Here is a 19,424-nt window from a genome sequence, read left to right as displayed (position 1 = left end):
AACTTTTATTATTTCAACCAAAAAAGAAAAGTGTTTATATATATCAGAATTGCAACTGACATATTATTATAGCAATATTCAGAGGCTAGCATTATTCCTTGTGTCTTATCTATTGAAATAATAACATAAGGTCATAGAAAGGAAAAGGCAATAGAGGCAAAGATTCAATCCAGATACAAGCGGTCCATGAGAAGCAAGTTGATTCATTCTATTTAAAAATTCTGCAGCAGCAACTGCAATAAAACTGAATCTTCGTTCTCCTAAAATTAGTAAAGTTTTATCCGTCTGCAGGCGCCTCTCTAAACCTTCATCACCCATGTGAAACCAGTCAATGAGCCGTGACAGAGAGGAAGCAATGGCCCTACAGCCCATAAAGGTGGGATGATCTGAGATCCCAAACCAGTTGTTTATTGTTTCGATGCGGACTGAATGTCACAGCCATCCAAAAGGGCCATGAATCTGTGTCATCCAATTCCACCATTATCCCATTACTATTGCCTTCCCCTAAACTCTCAGAAACACCCAACTGCTTTCAGATTTCAGATTCACTTGAAACTGAGTTCTGCTCTCTGATCTCTCCCATTGAAGTGGGTTACCTTTAACTTTCTGCAGATTCTTTATTGTTCTTTTGTAGAGCTTCCCGGCATCAGCTGGGAATGATGGTCCAACCCTATCCCCACTTGTTAATGTCTGATGTGGACTGGACCCACTTGTGGTCGACAGTTACGAGTCCTCATTTACCGTTGATTCAGTTTTTAACGGCTCCATCATAAATAGCATCGTAAAACTCGAAAAGGGCTTACGCTTAGGCCTTCAATTTCCATCAGCTGAAAACCAATATGCGTATGCATTGATGTCACAAATCTTCAGAGTCTGTAGTCATGGCTGGGCAAGTGTAGTTTCCACTTGACTGTTAGTGTAACTGCCACCCTCCAAGTTGCAAGAAGTAAAATGATAAAGACAATCACTTTAAATACATAAAGACAATCAAATAACTACTAATTTATTCGCCCTAGAATAATGTAAAATTTGTTATAATTTCTATCATTTTGATGCGATATCAAAATCTTTCTATTTTCGTGTAAAAGTATTTTCTCAAATAAATCCCATGTTAATTTTAGTAGTAAGCTCAAACTTAAACAATTGATCCAAAATGGAAAATCTTTTTGTTGATATGTACATCACATGGCTTTTTATTATTCTTTTGTTGGAGGTGATTGGGTTGCTGTTACGTGGTAGCCTTAATTTCGTATATTCTTGAACCTTATCTATCTTCTTCCAAAAACCTCATCTATCACCTGGGGAGATATAGCATTAGATGAGAACCAAGCCAAATTACACGTATTATTGATAGAGAAAATCCATTCCAATCAGAACCTTTCACCTTTGTCCGAATTGATCGACAGGAGATCCTCACCCCTCAAAAGCTGTTGAATGAATAATCTCAACTCAAAGCTTATATTACCCGCCCATACAATTAAAGAGGTGTAGGAGTCCCCCCTGCTAGCTGAGTACACCAAACCCTCTATTGAAGTGATATTCTAAATATATTGATAAAAATTTAGGCAAGTTATAAATTAAAATAAATTTTCAATTATAATAAATTATAAATTTTAAAATTTTAACTAAAAAAATATTTTTTTTTATATAGTAATATTTGTATATATAACTTTGATATCATTAAATATATAAAAATATCATGTGGTTTCAATATTTGACAAGTTTTAGTATATAATTATTTTTTAGAAAAAAAAAATGTGTTAATAAATTATGGCAAAAAAAGTACCTCACTTCTAAAAAGTCTCAATTTTCTAAGAATTCAGCTATCTTTACACCGATCGATATCATTATTATATTACTTGTGTTTGATAACGTGAATTTGAAGCTTAATAAATTTCTAAATCTAATATTTAACCGTTAAATCGTGATTTAAAAAGTCACTGATATGATAATATTGATTTATAGGTTAAATAATTACGTTTTAAGTTGTTAAACTCTAACCTATATTATCAAATAGAAAAATATAATAATGATGGCTAAATTTTTATCAGTTGAGACTTTTAATAGTGAAATAATTTTTTTTATCATAATTTATAACTTCATATCTTTTTTTTTTTTACTTTAAAAAGAAGTACATATTAAGAATTATCAAATAATGCGAGCACAAATACAAAAAATATATGTTATGTGCCTTACTATATTTTGGAAGGTTGGAGTTGCATGGCCAAGGAATAGCTTTTCTATTATTTGTTAAAAAGGCTATTTCCCCTCCATATGTAGTTGATTTTTCTTTTGAAACTAATGTAGTTTATTTTATTATGCCAAACAATAAAATGTTATATTAAAGGAGCCGTAATTCGACATCATAAAATAACAAAACTGATTATAAGCCTATGCGTGAATTTTATCAATAAAAAATAAATATGCACATGACAGTTGGTAGATATTATATTTATAAAGTATTTATTAATTTTAATTTAATTGTTTTTCCTGACATGCAATGCAACTTTACAGTATATTTGATAATGAAAAGAGAAATGGAAGGGAAGGTACTCTAAAGATAAGAAAAAACAATGAAAGGAAGAAGATAAAAAATATTTACATTTTTGTGTTTGGTTATACTAAATAATCAGGTTAAATTTTAAATTTTTTATCATGTAACAATTTAAATAAAAAAAATTAATTAGTTTTTTCTTTCTAAATTGAAATTTTTTATATTTGAAATTGGAATATAAATAATTTTACCGTCTAAAAGAGAATAAAGGGAATTTGATCCTCTTTTATTTCATATTCCTTTTTAATAGAGAATCACAATTATATCAATTTTTTCTCTATTCTTTTTCTTTCTCGTTCGATTCATATGCAGTTTTAATTATATAATTTTTACTAATTCTGTCTACTCGGCGGCTTTACAAATTGAAGTTTTATAGTGAGTTGCTTCAACCATACAAAAACGAATTGAAGCTCAATTATCCAACTAAATTTTGACAAGGACCATGAAGTAACTCTTGATGGGCCAGAACAGGCACTTGAACATTGAAGTACTAGAGGACAATAACCCAATTTGTGGTAGTTTTAGATTTACAAACTTATCCAATCAGCACACTGCATATCCTCTTCTAACATAAAATTTTTGTAGACTTAATAATATTATTTGTCTATACATAAAATTGCTAGGTGATTGAAACATAAATATTAATTTTAAATAATAAAATGTGTATCAATATTTAATATTAAAATATTAAAAGTATCAAAATTCTATTTATTACGAGAAAGAAAATGAATAATCGTGCGGTGGGGAGGAAAGGCCTGGAAGAAGAAAGTGATAGACAAGGACAACCGAATTAGGATAGATGCAGATTCAGTCCAGCCCATCAATGAAACTATCACGGGCCATTGGCAATTTAAAGCTTTGCTCTTGCACTGAGGACAACAAGTGTCACATTTATTGAACATTTTGTTCACTATCATTTGACCATCCAAACCTACTCCCACTCTTTTAAATAAATCAATTCTTTTAAGCAAAACTTTAAATTTTCTTACTGAGAAGTGTTATATGAGCTCCTTCCTAATATCGGGTACTTTTCTCTAAAATATTTAACAAATTATTTGTTATTAATAGCTTGATTGTATATATTTATATATATATATATATATATATATATAAGAAAAATATATTAGAAGCTATTTTAGAAATGTAAGGTGTCAAATATAAATCCCATAAATATAAAATTTCCTTTTCATAAATATTCAACTATTAATAAAATCTTTTCGTGACAAATTTTAAAAAGAAAATGTATCAAAATTAATTAGAAAGAAAGTCATCTTGTTATTCATTTATTTTATAGGAATAATATAATTTAAAAGAAAAAAAAAATCAAATATGCTAATAGATCAGAGATGATACAAATGATAACTATTATCAACTAGCTCCCAGCATTTAAATCAGACACACCTAACTCTTCCTTTTCATTTTCAATCAGAATCAATATTCCATAATAATGTATCTTAAGTGTACATTTTGCTGCAGAAGTTGATGATACAAATAGGCATTTTCTGTTTAGTTAACAATAGGTAATAATTGTAAGTATGGAGATGGGTAATTTATGAACGAATTACACTTTAAAATATAGGCATTAATCATGCCTGATTTGTGACTGCAAAGTGCTGACTTTCTAAATTTGCTCACCAACATTACCATAAATTATGGAAGTAAGCCAAGAACCCATTCTCCTGTCATAATAAATAATATTCTCGATCTACCATTCTTTTTTTAAAGGATTTTTCAAGAAAAAATAAATATACTCCTATGAATTTAGAAACCACACCTGAACAAAATTAACTCGAAAATCCTCCGGGGATCAATGCTACACGTATTTCCAATTTGAAATTTCAGTCATCTTCCACTAATGAGCTTCACGTATTTCCATATCTACTGCTCTGATTATTTATATAAAATCCAACACCACATGCATTATGTAATTCAAATTAGTCACACTATTTCAACAATTCAGACTCGTTCCTTGTGTCAATTTCTCCGGTGGCTGTAGCCCCAGCTGTCTGCACTTTAGATCCACAAAAATTGAGGTAACCCTTGTTGTATTTTATTTTATTCTTTTGTTGTTAATGTTTGTCTTTTTTTTGGGTCGTTATTATTTTGCTCAAACAGTGGGGAAAGAAATGAAAAACTCAAACCCTGGCTTTTGAATTTTGGCAGTGGGTAGTCTTTACAAAAAGTCTATTAGAGGAGATTGCCAATGCTTCAAACAGCTCACGAGTCGTGGATTTAAAGTTTACTCGGTACTATTCGCGGAGTTGTCAAGAAAAGAATATTATCTTAAATATGATAATTACTTTTATTTATCTGTTAAACATGGTAATTATACTAGAAGCAATATTAGTTATTTATTAATTTATTTTAGCGAGGAGTGTCAAATATTAAATAAAAAGAAACCCTATTAGTGGAGATAAAAGTTTTTGATAATAGTACTAATAAAAGTAAATGGAGGTTGACTCCTTTGATGAGTCGTTGGTGAATGATTGTGCCAAACCCATTATTTTTGCTGTTGCTATTTTTCCCATTAAAATAAGTCAAAGATTTCCAAGAGAACACGTCATCTCCTGCGTTTTCCTTTTGCCTTGTGTCTTCCACTCTGCAAGGTCTTACATAACATCTGCTCCTTTCCCTCTTCATCTCCATGTGTTTGTTCGTTCAAATCGAGATTCCCCCCTCACACCGCAATCCCATATACAATAAAACACAGCAAGAGTTAAAAAAGCACTGAACCGTCTATTTCTTTAAGTCTTTTTTCTGTTAATCTCTGAAAAGAAAATCATCAGTAAAGCCATATAAACTGTTACAGTATGAACAAATATTTGAGTCCAAATCTCTTGTTCAAATTAGTAAATATCAACTAGACTCAAATGTTTTCTTTAATAAGACAATGAGATTCCCAACTCTTACAAATGATGTCCACTACAATTAGAAAGTCAACTAAGATTGAAAGATATTAAGCAATATGCATTATTGAACACTTATATGATAATATTGCACAAAATCATATATTCGATTTGTTCATATTCTTAGTAAACAACACTAATAAAGAAAGTTTGACTTTAATGATAATGTTTCTAGATTATTATTATTATTATATTTATGTTCTATATTGCTATAAATTTAGTCTCTTTTTTTATTACTCAATGAGAAAGAAAGCTTTTGTCAATGTCCACTTGCGAGCATCTTTACCCGTATAGGCTATATGCATCACCGAGTAGGTCCATGCATGGCTGAGTGGGACCCTGTCAAATAAACCAAACACACATCTAGCAACGTTGAAACTTTTTGGTTTCCTTTTATCAACGGTAATAATTGTAACAAATTTCAAACTTTTACTTTTATTTTTTTTAAAGAAAAAGAAAATGGAACAGGAAAAAAGCGAATTAAAATAGTTTTGGTTGATGAATGAAGGAAGAATCCCATGTGACTTGAGGGTCGAGGCTTTGACGCAGCTTCTGGTGTCTGGTAAAGGAGAAACCCTAAGGGGTCCCACGTAAACATACCCTTAATACGACTTTTGCGTTAAAAGCTGTTAAAGGTCAACTCTACCTCACTGTCTCCAACCCATATTTCTTTTCTTTCGTTTCTCCGATTTTACCCAGTCATCAAATCTAACGGCTCCATTAGCACCTTATAGACCTTATCTCCATCCTTTTTACACGGTATCCGAACCGGCTCCAATCCTCTACCGTGGGGCCCACCAAATAAAAGAGGCGGTCAATATCCTGACAATACCCGCCACGTGGAGACTACTCATTTGTTGGAATGTTTGACGGCAAAGGAATACAAATAACACTAAAGCAGACTGGTCAGTCACTCCGTGGGCTTGCAATTGCATTGCCATTGAGAGGGCATCAGTTTGACTCCAAATCTCTCTCTATATTTTTTCTAATTGTCATCTTTCACATTCCGCTTTTGCTTTTTCTTCTTTTCTTTTCTTTGAAGTTCTCCCTCTCTTTTGCCCTCTTGATTCTATTCTTCTCCAGTCGGTCTTCTTTATATTTATATGACTCTTTCTCTCTCTCTATTTGTTGTGGGGATTGCACATCATATTGTATGGTGTTAGAAAGATGGCTGTGGAACTTATGATGGGTTATTCTGGTGATAGTTTTGCAACTAAATTGCAAGAAAATGCTGTGAGAGAAGCAGCCACTGCTGGGATCCAAAGCGTTGAGGAGGTTATTAAATTACTTCAGCAAAATCAACTTCAACAGCCACCACAATACTATTCTGAAACGTTCTCTTCTTCTTCAAACTCTAGTGATACTAATCCTCCATCTACAGATAATATCATGGCTGTTACAGATGCCGCTGTCAACAACTTCAAGAAAGTCATTTCTTTGCTCGGTCGAACTACAAGAACTGGACATGCCCGCTTTCGCAGAGCGCCTGTTTCATCTCCTGCTTCTCCTACTCAGCAAGAACATCCAAAACCACCACAACAGCATCAGCAAGTTCAAGATCCAGGGCCCTCTGCTGGACCTCTTAATTCACAGCAATCAGAACAAGTTTCTGCTTTTCGAGTATACCAACCAACCCCGATTCATCGGTTACCCCCTCTACCTAACAATCATCATCATCACCATCACCATCATCAACATCAGCACCAGCAGCAAAAGGCTCCTCTTTTAGTTACAAAGAATGGGTTTTCAGAAAGAAGCGAAGCGGCTCCTTCCATTAATTTCTCTAATTCACCATCAATCTCTGCTGCCACTTCATTCATGTCTTCTTTAACTGGGGAAACTGATAGCTTACAACGCTCTATGTCCTCTGGCTTTCAATTTGCCAATCCTGCTTCATCTGTTGGTAAACCTCCTTTGTCCTCTACTTCTCTCAAAAGAAAGTGTAATTCCATGGACGATGCTGCTCTTAAGTGCGGTTCCTCTTCTAGCCGCTGCCATTGCTCCAAGAAAAGGTCTGTCATCCGACTTTTTAACAATCATAAACTCTTTTCTTGATCTATTTTGATGGGTTTATTCTAAATTTATAGTTATTGATGATCAAACAGGAAATCGAGAGTTAAGAGAGTAATCAGGGTTCCTGCAATTAGTAATAAGATGGCTGATATTCCACCTGATGATTTTTCCTGGAGAAAATATGGCCAAAAGCCTATCAAAGGCTCTCCTCATCCGAGGTTTGTTTAAACGTTTTCTATTTTAATTATCTTTCTTAATTCTAGTGATTATTAAATGGGTTCGAATCATAAATTTTTTTGAAGAGGATTTACTAATGTTCTTCATCTTATATTTGCAGGGGATATTATAAGTGCAGTAGCATGAGAGGATGCCCAGCTCGCAAACATGTGGAGAGAGCTTTGGATGATCCGATGATGCTGATTGTAACTTACGAAGGTGACCACAATCATTCACACTCCACCGCTGATGCGACTGCGGTACGAGTTCTTGAATCATCTTGAAGTGAAGTCAACTCATCCAACGGCTGTGAAAAGAAAAGAGAAAAGTTCTTGGATAGTTTAATCACATCCGTTCATGATGATACTCGTTGCTCAGATAGTCAATGCAGAAGAGAGAGAGAGGGGCTTAGTGGGTACATTACATTAGGCTGCCTAAGAAAGAAGATATAGGATTCCTATGTTTTTGTCCTCTTTCTCTTTTTTTATAAACCCCCTTGAAGACTTTGTCTTGAAATGGGAAAAAAAAAGAAGGGAGAAAGAAAGAAAAGAGTAGATATCGTGGATTTGGTGGGGGAGTTGAATCATGCAAGTTGTGGGGAGGTTTTTAATTTTTTTAATTTTTTTTTATGCTCTTATACTCATCTTTTAAAATTGTGCATTTTAATATATATATATATATAAAGATATGAAAAAATAGTTAAATGGTGGTGGATCTCGCAAGGTTGCCCACTTGAAGTTGTTCCCTTTTCCACTCATGCTATATGCAATTTTTTTTTTTTTTAATTTTAAATTTGATGGGTGAAAGTGAAAAGGGGCAGTCAAAGGGCAAGGCAATGTATAAGAATTTATTCATTTGTTTTTTGAGGGGGAAATGTCCTCTTTTTTCTCTCCTTTATTGCATTGTTTGACTCCTCTTTTTTCTCTATTTTGTTGCATTGTTTGACTTTCTGACCCCAAACCCAATAGTGTAATAGGAGTAATGTACTATTATAGAGAAGAGAGAGAGAGAGAGAGAGAGAGAGAGAGAGAGAGAGATGCTTAGCTTGCCTAGTGGATGATGGTTGGCCCAATCTCTCTTCTTACTTCGATTGTGGCATCTTTGTAAGGAAAGAGATGTATTCAATTAGGTGGAGTTGTGATCATGGATTGATTTTAGTTGGGTTTGGGAGTTGTGGTGGAGAATCTGAAATTTAGTAAATGTGTATGCGACTTTTGAGAGTACAACTGTGACCCACCTATTTTTGGGAACAAAGTCAAAGTGGTCGGTTGGGGTTATGATGATTGTCCCTCCACATTTCCCTATATTTTTTATGTGTTTGGATTCCGGTGCATGGATTCATAACATTTGAGATGATTTAATGATTAATGCAATTGAATTAACATTTCATTAATTCTTAACGTTTATTCTTTTCACATTACTATTAGCCGGTGTTTTAAAAATATTTATTGATCGTCTCTTATGATAATTTTTACTTTAATTGCACACTTTTATGCTAAACAAATAAGAAGCGTAAATTTGAAAGCTAAAGTTTTGAAGCTCTATATTTCATCATATGGTATATCCGAAGCTTACTCGCATGTATTGTGTCTGTATCTTCTGGATTCTCCTTTAGGTTTAGGTTAAACCACAAATGGAATTGGGATTTCAATCCGTCCAAATACCATGCCAGGATAATTCATCGTTGGCTACACCATTAGTTATCGATTTCAATAACAGTGGGCCAGGGTTCGTGGTTTAGAATGGGCCAAGATCTTCTCGGATAACAGCTAAAAGGGATTGGACATGAATCCACTCATTTAAGCCATTGTCTAGCTTTTAGGCTTATGATCATTACACCATTTGATGGGCCTGCTCATCTCTGTTATTAGTAAATGTTAGATTTAATAGATTATTGAATAAAATTTTATTATTAAACTAATAGATTATTGAATAAAATTTTATTATTAAAATAATAAATTATTTATTTAACAATTATATACAATATAAATATAAAAATCAGTAATATTTTTATTTTATTTTTCAAATTTATAAAAGAATTTATGCCACTGATATCATATAACATCAAATAATTTATTTCTAATCTAGCATCCATGCTTTAATATAATGACACCCATGCTTTAACATAATTATTATCTTTTATGTTGTAACCCAACTTCCAATAAGGACAAAATTGTTTATTTGACTTTTTTCTTTCCTATGTTATTTTTTACCATTAAAAGATTATATTAGCAATCTCCCTTTCAAAGGGACCAAAGATAACAAGACTTGTTAGCAGCTTATCAATTGGGAATACAAGAATTCGGAGTTGATGTAGCTATCCAATCACCAACTTTGTTTATATGCCTGATGACCTGCATAAACCTAATACTGTGAAAAGGCTTTAGCCTTCTCCAATAAATAAAAAAAAATCATAAACTCAATCTCCCAAGAACAGAAGTCTACGAGGTTTAGAGAATTTATAAGGATCAAAATATCTAACTCAAAAACACAATTCGACACTTTCATTTCTAAAGCTAGATTGACTACATCCAGAAGGGCCATAGTTACAAGAAAAAGAAGAGAAGAAACCTGAATAACACAAGAGCCTCCATCTATAAGCTTTCCTCTGAAGTCTCTGCAAACAATAGTCACACCCGCTTTTCCTTTTAATTCATCGAAAGTAGCATCATTGTTAAACTTGTAGAAACCCCTTATTGGAGGACTCCATTTCAAGGAATTATGGGGGGCTCTCTGCTCTGAGCTTGGACATTGATCTTTACAAAGCACTGCTAACATATTCCCTATAAGTTTCCTCGCATTCAAAACAGCTTGCAAAAGAGATTAGGCAAAACGTTATTAAACAAAATATTGTTTCTATTCTTGCATGTTTGCCAACAAATAGCAGCAGATTGAATGATGAAATCACTCCTGCCACTGTTCTTCCCCGGTTTTGATAATTGAGTCCACCAATCAGAAAAGGAGGACATAGATAAGCAGTTGGGCACAAATTCGAGATTAGAAGCCAACCATGTAGCCTTAGCAGAGTCAACATATGCTCAGCACTCTCCTCTGATTGATTACAAACTAGACAAAGAGGAGAATCTACAATCTTCCGTTTGAACAGGTTGACTCTAGCTGGCAGACAACTTCTAGAACCTCTCCAGAGAAAGGTCTTAAGATTTGGGGAAAATTAGAAATTCCAAATAGACTTCCAATATGCATTTAATAAGGGTCTATAAGAGGGAGGTCTAGAATGGTCCTGATTGCTATTAAAATGATTACAAATGAATTTGTATGCTGTTTTAGTAGACAGACACCCCTTGGAATCAACATGCCAAATTATTTTATCTTCTTTATTAGCAAGGTCAATTAGAATGCTGAATACGATTTAAATTTCCTGTATAAAGAAAGTGGCTCCTATTAGACTCACATCCCATTCTCTATGCTGATTTGAAGAGGTCAGATACCACATCTAAATCTATAATTTTCAGGTTTAGGGGAAAGCACACTAAATCTAGAAAGCTTGGGAATCCAAATGCTAACGTTATTCCCATTACCAATACTATATCTACCTCCCTTATTAATAATTAGAAAAATATATTGCTTTCACAATTTGACTCCAAGGAAAAGAAGGATTAGATATAAGCTTGCAGGCCTGTTTGCACAATAAAATTATATAGAATTTGTCCATATCTTTGCCTGGACGGCCCCCTCCCTCCCGTTTTTGGCATTTTAAAATCCTGATACTAAAGTACCTACCAAATAACTATGGGTCTACGTAATTACTTATTCAATCTACATTGAGTCTTGCAAGGAAACAGACGATTGACTTTCTTTCTCTTAGCGTAAATAACACTAGCGAATACTGCTATGCACTTTTATGATTTTTTTTAAAAATTTTACTTTATTTGTCTTTATAAATTCAATAATCTTGTAGTTGGCTTATGGGCAAAAATGAGTTGCTGATCTTCGAGATAAAAAAAAATAAAAAATAATAATCATTTTAGTGACCTATTTTGTTTTGTTGAATTATAGCAACGACCCATGTTGGAAAAATGAATCCAATATCAGTTTAAATACTATATGGTTCAACTGGTAGCGGTTGGCCGATAACTGATGACTAATAAATTAAATTATTCGATAGAATTTTATTAGCGGTGGTTGTTGTTAATATGTTAAATAACTATTAAATGTATAATTTATCATTAAAAATAGTTTATTTTATTTTATTATATTTAATAATATAAAATAATATAATAATTAAAAATATTATAATTGATTTTTTAGCTCAATTGTATTTATTATTAAAAATATTTATAAAAATTATTTTAAGATAAATTTAGATTCTATTAAATAAAAATTTCTAATTTCAAATATTATAATTTTAAATATAATTATTTAACTATTAAAAATAATTTTAAAATAATAATTATTTATTTTAAAATATAACAACTTAATTATATAAAATTAATTTAAAATAAATTATTGTTAATAAATTTTTAATAAAAATAATAGTATTTAAATAAAAAAATAAATTAAATTAATAAATTAGCTATAAACTATTATTTATTAAATTTTTATCAAATATCTTAATATAATTAGTCAGTAAAGAATATTTCTAAACTAAAACTAAATAATTGGTCGTCATTCCGTTTGCAACTTTGCACGGCTTTTTGTAATCTAAGGTACAATGTCAACGAAGACTGAAGCAATCATTCCATGATTTTTTTTCCTTAATATAATCACACAACGAACATGATTAACCAATTTATCTATACGGCCTGGAGAAACGCAACCAACTCGCATCTAATAAATGTGATACTAAATTTGGGCAATGCTGGCTGTCAAAGAATTCACAAAACCGCCCCTGCTTATGTAAAAACCAGATCAAAAAACACAAAAGGTATCCAGTGACTCTGATCCACTTATGTTAAAACCGCCCCTGGTCACTCATTTCTTCTTTAAAAAGGAAAAAAAGAAAAGGCCTTAGACCTTATTGATTGTGAAGGTTGCAGGCATCTAACAAAAAAGGAAGTAGGGGAAAAACTTGGAATACAAGGACGTTTGATCATGGGAAGGTGCGGGTTAATACTGCCCCAAAAGCACTATAAAAGAACGCTCATGTCAGAACCAAATCAATGAGGGCTCTGGCCGAAATGCTCAAACAATGCAGTAGGTGAAATTTTTTGTTAAATAAATGTATATATTTGCAGCTAAAAACAACACTAAAGCCGTAGAGGATGACATATCGGCTTTGACATGATCAAAAGCAACTCTCTTCACATATATTGGAGTATCGAGAAACATCTAAATCGGCGTCCATAGTTTGAGCGTTCTGTTTGGTCCCTCTGATACACGGAAACAAAAATTGATAGTCGTATTTTCTTCGAACTAGTCTCCGACTACTTTGGAATATCATGAGTGCACCTTATGAACATAAAGAGTCTTTGAATGGTTTTATTTTCTTAAGAGCAGTCTCCAACTGCTTGGAATGAACTGGACTGTAGATTGACATTTTGTAATGAAATCTAGTGTACAATACTGTGGTGAAATGAGAGAGTTTCAATTTCCAGGAGAGGAAAACGAACATTCTGGTAAAATATTGGAGACGTCTTTATTCCCAGACCCCTTATCTAATAAGCATTCAATTATCCCTCTTAGGTCTTTGTTTCAAGTCAAGACAGGAAACGATAAGAAATTAGTGCTTTAACTTTAATACTTTTGGTGATTAAAGTGAATCAAAGCTTTGGATATATATAGCCTCTTAACCTTCCCTATCAGACAATTATTATTGTAAAATATAAAATTCTGACTAATAATTGAGGCAGAAGATTTCCATATCTTTCAGGAAACGAAGAAAATTCAATTACACTACCTCCATCCCATTAGAAACTTTACTATGGACCCTGTTCACTGTCGGTGGCTCGAAAAAAATGTCTGGTACGAGGTTTCATTGAAATAGACAAGGAGATTAAGTAGAAACAACTACTGGGAAACTGAAGTGCATGTTTTAATAATCATCAAGTATCTGCAATTGGGCTAAGCCTGGGATCAAATAAAGCGATTATGATCTTAATATTTGTAAGTATTATCAACATTCATGTGAAGATTTGTAAGATATATATATATATATCTTAAAAACAAGAATTAAGAACCTGGCCTGCACTTATATCAAAAGAATAAAGAAGTGAACCCCACACCTCAATTAAAAAAGTAACAGTGACTAAGAGTAAGCAATGAGCAACTAATATATAAGTAGTCATCTGTTTGCCAGCTCCTCCCACATCCTACACTTCTCTTAACTGAAGCTCGCTAGCCATGTCTACAGTTTTCCTTCTTATCTTAATTCTACAAACATATTCCTCTCACTCTCTTGCTCAAACTCCAAATTCAGCACCACCTCGGCCTATTCCCTTTCTCTCGCGTACGGCCTAGGCCACCACTTTACCCTCCTTCACGCCGTCTCATGCCACGCCGAACTGACATTAACCCTGGTCCCGTAGCTAATAGAGCCAGAATTCTCTTTATCACTCAGTAACTTAAAAGAAATATAACATCTGACCCCAAAGTCTATACAGTGACCTGGTTGGCAACAATTACTGCCTTTTTAAAGGGTTCTTTTGCGACACCGTTCCTGATTGGAACATCACTGGCCTAGCCGCTATTGATTTCAATGGCGCTAGATTTGGTGGCAACTCGAATTTCTATCGCTCTATCATGAATTTGCCTGATATAGCCATTTTCCATGTAAATTCTAACAATTTTAGCGGCCCCATAAATCCAAACCTCAATCAGTTACGCTAGATTTTTCCGAACTTGATTTGATTAACAACAAGTTCATGGCAGGATTCCCAGCAAATATTCTTACTGCAAAAAAGTTAACCGTCGTAGATATTCGTTTCAACAACTATCTTGGTGATATCCCAGCTCAAGCATTCAACATTGACACAGATGTCCTTTTCATAAATAATAATCAGTTCAATCAGACAATTCCTGCCAACTTTGGCAACACTCCAGCACTCTATATCACTGTAGCTAACAACAACTTTACAGCACCAATTCGAAGAAGTATCGGGCGAGCCTGGAATACACTGATAGAGATCCTGTTTTTAGGCAACAGGCTGAGAGGCTGCTTATCATTCGAAATTGCATACTTTCTGAATGCAACAGTATTCGATGTTGGAAGCAACTTATTAACGGGTCAGATCCGCCAGCCTTTTGGTTGCTTGGTAAAGCTGCAGTACTTAAACATGGCTCATAACATGTTTTATAGACCTATACCTGAGGTTTTACGCAGGCAAACAAATGCATTCAATTTTACACTAATAACTATTTCATCCAAGTTGGGCATCTATGCAGGACACTGATAAGAGCAAGAAGACTAATGTGAACAGGAACTGCATCAGGGGGCTACCTTTTCAAAGACCAGCAGTTGAGTATGCGAGGTTTTTTGCAAAGACTAGGAGTTGCCCTCGTGGGAGTAGTTTTTCGTTTTTTTAATGTACTCTTCCTGCTTCTTCCATGAAAATTACATCTCCTCCTACTGCGGATGAAGCTCCTGCTCCACGGTCCTATAAAGCCCTGGAAAAGCCGCCTCATTAATGTATGGTACGTGCAGAGTGGACTTCACTGATGGATTCTTCATTTTGAAATAATAGATTGGTAGTAATGGTTAATAGATTGCTGTTATGGTGTAGGTGTTATATTGCGCTTCATGTTCTATGATCCTTGTTAGTGTAAATAGGACGTGCAATTTAGCAGAGGAGCCTTATGTCGCTGCTATATATATATTTCAAGAGTCCCTATCATCAAAATTGCTACTGTTAAGAACAGAAATTGGACAGAATCAGTTTTTCTGTCTAGAAACGGTGTAAGCAATTACAGACCCCTGATGCAAGAGATGCATATTAGATGGGCTCAATCTTATAAGCTGTGACTCATCAACAATGATCTTTGCTTTAAAGCGAACAATCGCAGCCCTCAAACCAGTAGATTCAAGCACAGAATGTTGGAACAGGCTGTGTGATTTAGGCCCAGATGAGGTCAGGTCTCTGTGCCTGTAGGTTTTGGGCTGAGCTATTACAGGGTTAGTATATTCATGGTTCATATTGCTTGATCCGAACATGTGATCAAGAAAAGAACACCTATATTTCTAAAATCACTATGCAATTGCAAAGTAATAATTATTTTGATTAATTTGTTGTAACAAAGCATAAAACTAAGTGATTGAAGACCAGAACCACCCAGTTGGACCCATTATTGCCGTCAACTGGAAATTGGAATCCACTCGCAAAGTGACCTTTCCTTTTCCTTTCTTTTTGAGAAGGGCAATGAAAGTAGATTTTATTTTATTTTATTTTCAAATTTTGATTTTGGAAGATAAAATTAGCTCCATTTTGGCTATGTCAGCAATGTTATTTCAATTCTAAACAAAGATAGAAAAAGAATTTCCTATTTCAATGTTAATGCCTACTCCATTAATATGATACCAATGTACCATGCTGTTTGTGCATAACTATTAAATGGATGGAAAAAGGAAAAAGGAAAAACAGAGAGAGAGAGAGAGAGAGAGAGAGAGAGAGATTATAAGTTATGGTCAATTTTGATGCCATTTACTTTGAGATTGTTGATGGAGATTCCTATTTCAATGGGAGTGATAGTGGCTCATTTTCTGGTCGGAAATAAGAAAATCATGTTATAAATAGAGCTAAAACAATTAATTTAAGGTAGGTAAAGAACTTCCATGGATGATTCCGGATGTGGCAATCTCTTATAAGTATAATTCATTCCCTCCTCCAGTTGGCTTCTCCTGGTCCTGGCACTTGCTTTTGTTCCCACCTCCTCACCATAAACAAAGAATCATATCATTCAATTTACATACATCTCTGCAATCAAAATGTCCACCAAATTACTAGCTTCAACCCTCTCCATAATCCTCACTTCTCTCATTCTCAACAACACTGTAGCAATTAACCCTAATAGAGAAACACTAGAATTTCCTATCAGTAGTAGAGCAAAAAGCACCGGGAAAAGCTGCAACAATGAAAACTACAAGAATCAGAAAATGCCTATTACTCTAGACTGTCCAAAATTGGTAGTTCCTCTACCCCCAATCCCAACTCTACCTCTCAAAACGGAACTCTCGGTATTTCTTGATGAAAGGCTGGCTTTTGTATACCCTATCATCCAAAAGTTCAAGTCCATCATAACCTCAGATCCTCTTGGCATCACTAAGACTTGGGTGGGCTCAGATATTTGCAGCTACAAAGGCTTCTTTTGTGATAATCCTCCAGATAACAAGTCAGCCATAGCTGTTGCCTCTATAGATTTCAATGGGTTCCAACTTTCTGCTGCTACTCTTGATGGTTTTCTTGATCAGCTTCCTGATATTGCACTCTTTCATGCAAATTCTAATTTCTTTTCTGGTACCATCTCACCAGATATTGCTAAACTTCCCTATCTTTACGAGCTTGACATCAGTAACAACCTATTTTCAGGTCCATTTCCTACAGCTGTCCTTGGCATGAATGGCTTAACATTCTTGGACATTAGATTCAATTTCTTTTCTGGGGCAATCCCACCTCAATTATTTACACAAGAACTTGATGCACTTTTTCTCAACAACAACAATTTCATGACAAATTTGCCTGACAATATAGTAAACACGCATATTCTTTATCTCACCTTGGCCAACAATAAATTCATTGGTCCATTACCAGGAGGGATTTTCAAGGCGTTTTCTTCTTTAACTGAGGTTCTACTTTTAAACAATCAGCTAACAGGTTGTTTACCTTATGAGATTGGCCTACTGAAAGAGGCCGTAGTGTTCGATGCAGGCAACAATCGACTAACTGGTTCATTACCCTTATCTTTGGCTTGTCTACAGAAGGTGGAGCAGCTTAATTTTGCTGGTAATCTGTTGTTTGGTATGGTGCCAGAGTTGGTCTGCAAGATGGAAAATTTGGTTAACTTATCTTTGTCTGATAATTATTTTACAACAGTTGGGCCATGGTGTAGGATTTTGATAGCGAAAGGAGTGCTTGATGTTAGAAACAACTGCATTCCTGATCTTCCCTTTCAAAGATCGATAATGGAATGTGCAAATTTCTTTGCACATCCCAGGTTCTGCCCGCACATGTGGTCTTACACTTACATTCCTTGTAAGCCTCCTTTTAGTTCTATGATTCCTAAAATAGCTCCTTCGCCCTGACCACACTGCCCTATCCTTATTTTGCTCCCTCTTGCACCCACATGACTATTTTGTATTTGTAATTCTTGAAGATATTGTTTGCATAAATAGTCATTAATTCTTTCACTCTGAGTTATGCAATATAAGTTTGACATTCCACGTCAATTCCTTTGCTTCCTTTTGAGCAAGCAAGCATTTGGTTTCATTCGATCCACGTATTTCAATAGAGCCAGAGCCAATAGTTCACGGTGGCTGGGAAAATGATAGCAGGTTAATTTGTGTGTAACATAGTAAATGATTTTCCATCAAAGCAATCATTCTACAAATGCCAGGTGCAGGACAAGATTTATACCTCTCGATAACCCAGCCAAATATGTACTGTGTTTTAAATTTACAAAGATAATGGTGGGCATATAATGAGGAATCAATATGCACGCTTTGGGTAAAAAAAAAAGAATGGTGCTTCTTTATTTATTTTCTTTCAGAGGATCTGGTCCCAGAATTGCCCACACTGAGTGTGAATGGGGGCAGCTTTTTTTATATTGCAACTTTCACATATAGCTGATGCAAGTATCTTTCAATGGGGCACTGCTCAACCCTACTCCAAATGATGATTGGCCTGGAGACTTTGAAGGTCTTCCAAGAGACATAGAAGAATGCTGAACTAACCCACATTGCCCTAAACCATGTGGTCCAGCTCAGAAAGTGGGCCACTAATTAAAGAAAAAGCAGCTAGGATAGAAAAGTATGCACAGCCTTGTCACTGGTCAGTGTTCTTAGTTTTATTATGTTTTCTTTAATTCTTCTTTTAATGGAGAGCGGCTGATACTAAGTAAGTGGGTGTTGCTGTGTTTCATGATAAGCTTTAAGAATATTTCATTGGACTATGCCTTTGAAATTGCATCCTTTCCTTTTTAAATATTCTTTTCCATGGTAATAAGAATGTTCCACATACCAATATGCTTCGGTTGTATGAAATTATGCCCATGTATTATACTATGCAAATTGCTGCCAAGTTTTATGTAAATCTCTCATGGCCAACTATCCTGCACTCTCGTTGGCCTTATTAATTTGACCAATTGATGAATTAAAATGATTAAATAGACAACACATTCAATTAATTAATTTTTTTAGATTTCTTTTTTGGAATTGAAAACAGATGAATCAGAATATCAGCTTTCCTACGAAATGATTATCACTTGAAATTCAAAATTTAATTAAGATATTATATAAGGGCAATTATATGCTGCAAAGTTGCTAGTTCTGATATTTCAAGAACTGTCGAGAAAAGAACATAAGCAGAAAATACATAGTTCATGTACGCAGAGAGAGCATCATCATCATCAGATTGAAGGTGGAGACACCCCGTAAAGGATGCAAGACAAATGCTAGAACACTTGTGATGTTAGCCTTACGTGTCATTTTATTTATGTCATATAAAAAAAAAAGCAAAATATATATATATATATATATAAAACAAACTTTCATTAAGAAGAAGAAAACATAACATCAATCAAAAATTGAGTTCCAAGTCAATTCGGTGGCTCAACCCAATACATGGGAC

At 34.2% G+C, this 19,424-nt stretch overlaps 2 protein-coding genes and 1 pseudogene across 2 annotated transcripts; all 3 read left to right on the top strand.

The window, feature by feature from the left end:
- Window positions 1–6,365: 6,365 nt before the first annotated feature.
- LOC8288566 (probable WRKY transcription factor 7) lies at window positions 6,366–8,614 on the top strand. The gene is made up of 3 exons (XM_002510125.4): window positions 6,366–7,472; window positions 7,566–7,691; window positions 7,811–8,614. The coding sequence occupies exons 1-3, from the start codon at window positions 6,628–6,630 to the stop codon at window positions 7,971–7,973; spliced, it is 1,134 nt and encodes a 377-aa protein (XP_002510171.1). The 5' UTR covers window positions 6,366–6,627; the 3' UTR covers window positions 7,974–8,614.
- A 5,347-nt stretch (window positions 8,615–13,961) lies between these two features.
- Window positions 13,962–18,032, top strand: LOC112534114 (uncharacterized protein At4g06744-like). The gene is made up of 2 exons (XM_048371486.1): window positions 13,962–15,279; window positions 15,369–18,032. Exon 2 carries the CDS (start codon window positions 16,568–16,570, stop codon window positions 17,879–17,881), a length of 1,314 nt encoding a protein of 437 aa, XP_048227443.1. The 5' UTR covers window positions 13,962–15,279; window positions 15,369–16,567; the 3' UTR covers window positions 17,882–18,032.
- Window positions 13,990–15,893, top strand: LOC125368598 (annotated as a pseudogene).
- Window positions 18,033–19,424: the final 1,392 nt, after the last annotated feature.

Source organism: Ricinus communis, chromosome 2 (genome assembly GCF_019578655.1).
Source record: "Ricinus communis isolate WT05 ecotype wild-type chromosome 2, ASM1957865v1, whole genome shotgun sequence".
In the NCBI taxonomy this organism is placed as follows: domain Eukaryota; kingdom Viridiplantae; phylum Streptophyta; class Magnoliopsida; order Malpighiales; family Euphorbiaceae; genus Ricinus; species Ricinus communis.
Note: the sequence above shows the minus strand (reverse complement) of the source record. Positions and strands in the feature narration are given on the sequence as shown.

Excerpts from the sequence above, each read along its gene's own strand:
- LOC8288566 (XM_002510125.4), top strand. The coding sequence starts at position 6,628 with ATGGCTGTGGAACTTATGATGGGTTATTCTGGTGATAGTTTTGCAACT. Across the intron at positions 7,473-7,565 it reads TGCCATTGCTCCAAGAAAAG|GAAATCGAGAGTTAAGAGAG; the intron begins GTCTGTCATCCG and ends ATGATCAAACAG. Across the intron at positions 7,692-7,810 it reads AAAGGCTCTCCTCATCCGAG|GGGATATTATAAGTGCAGTA; the intron begins GTTTGTTTAAAC and ends TTATATTTGCAG.
- LOC112534114 (XM_048371486.1), top strand. The coding sequence starts at position 16,568 with ATGTCCACCAAATTACTAGCTTCAACCCTCTCCATAATCCTCACTTCT.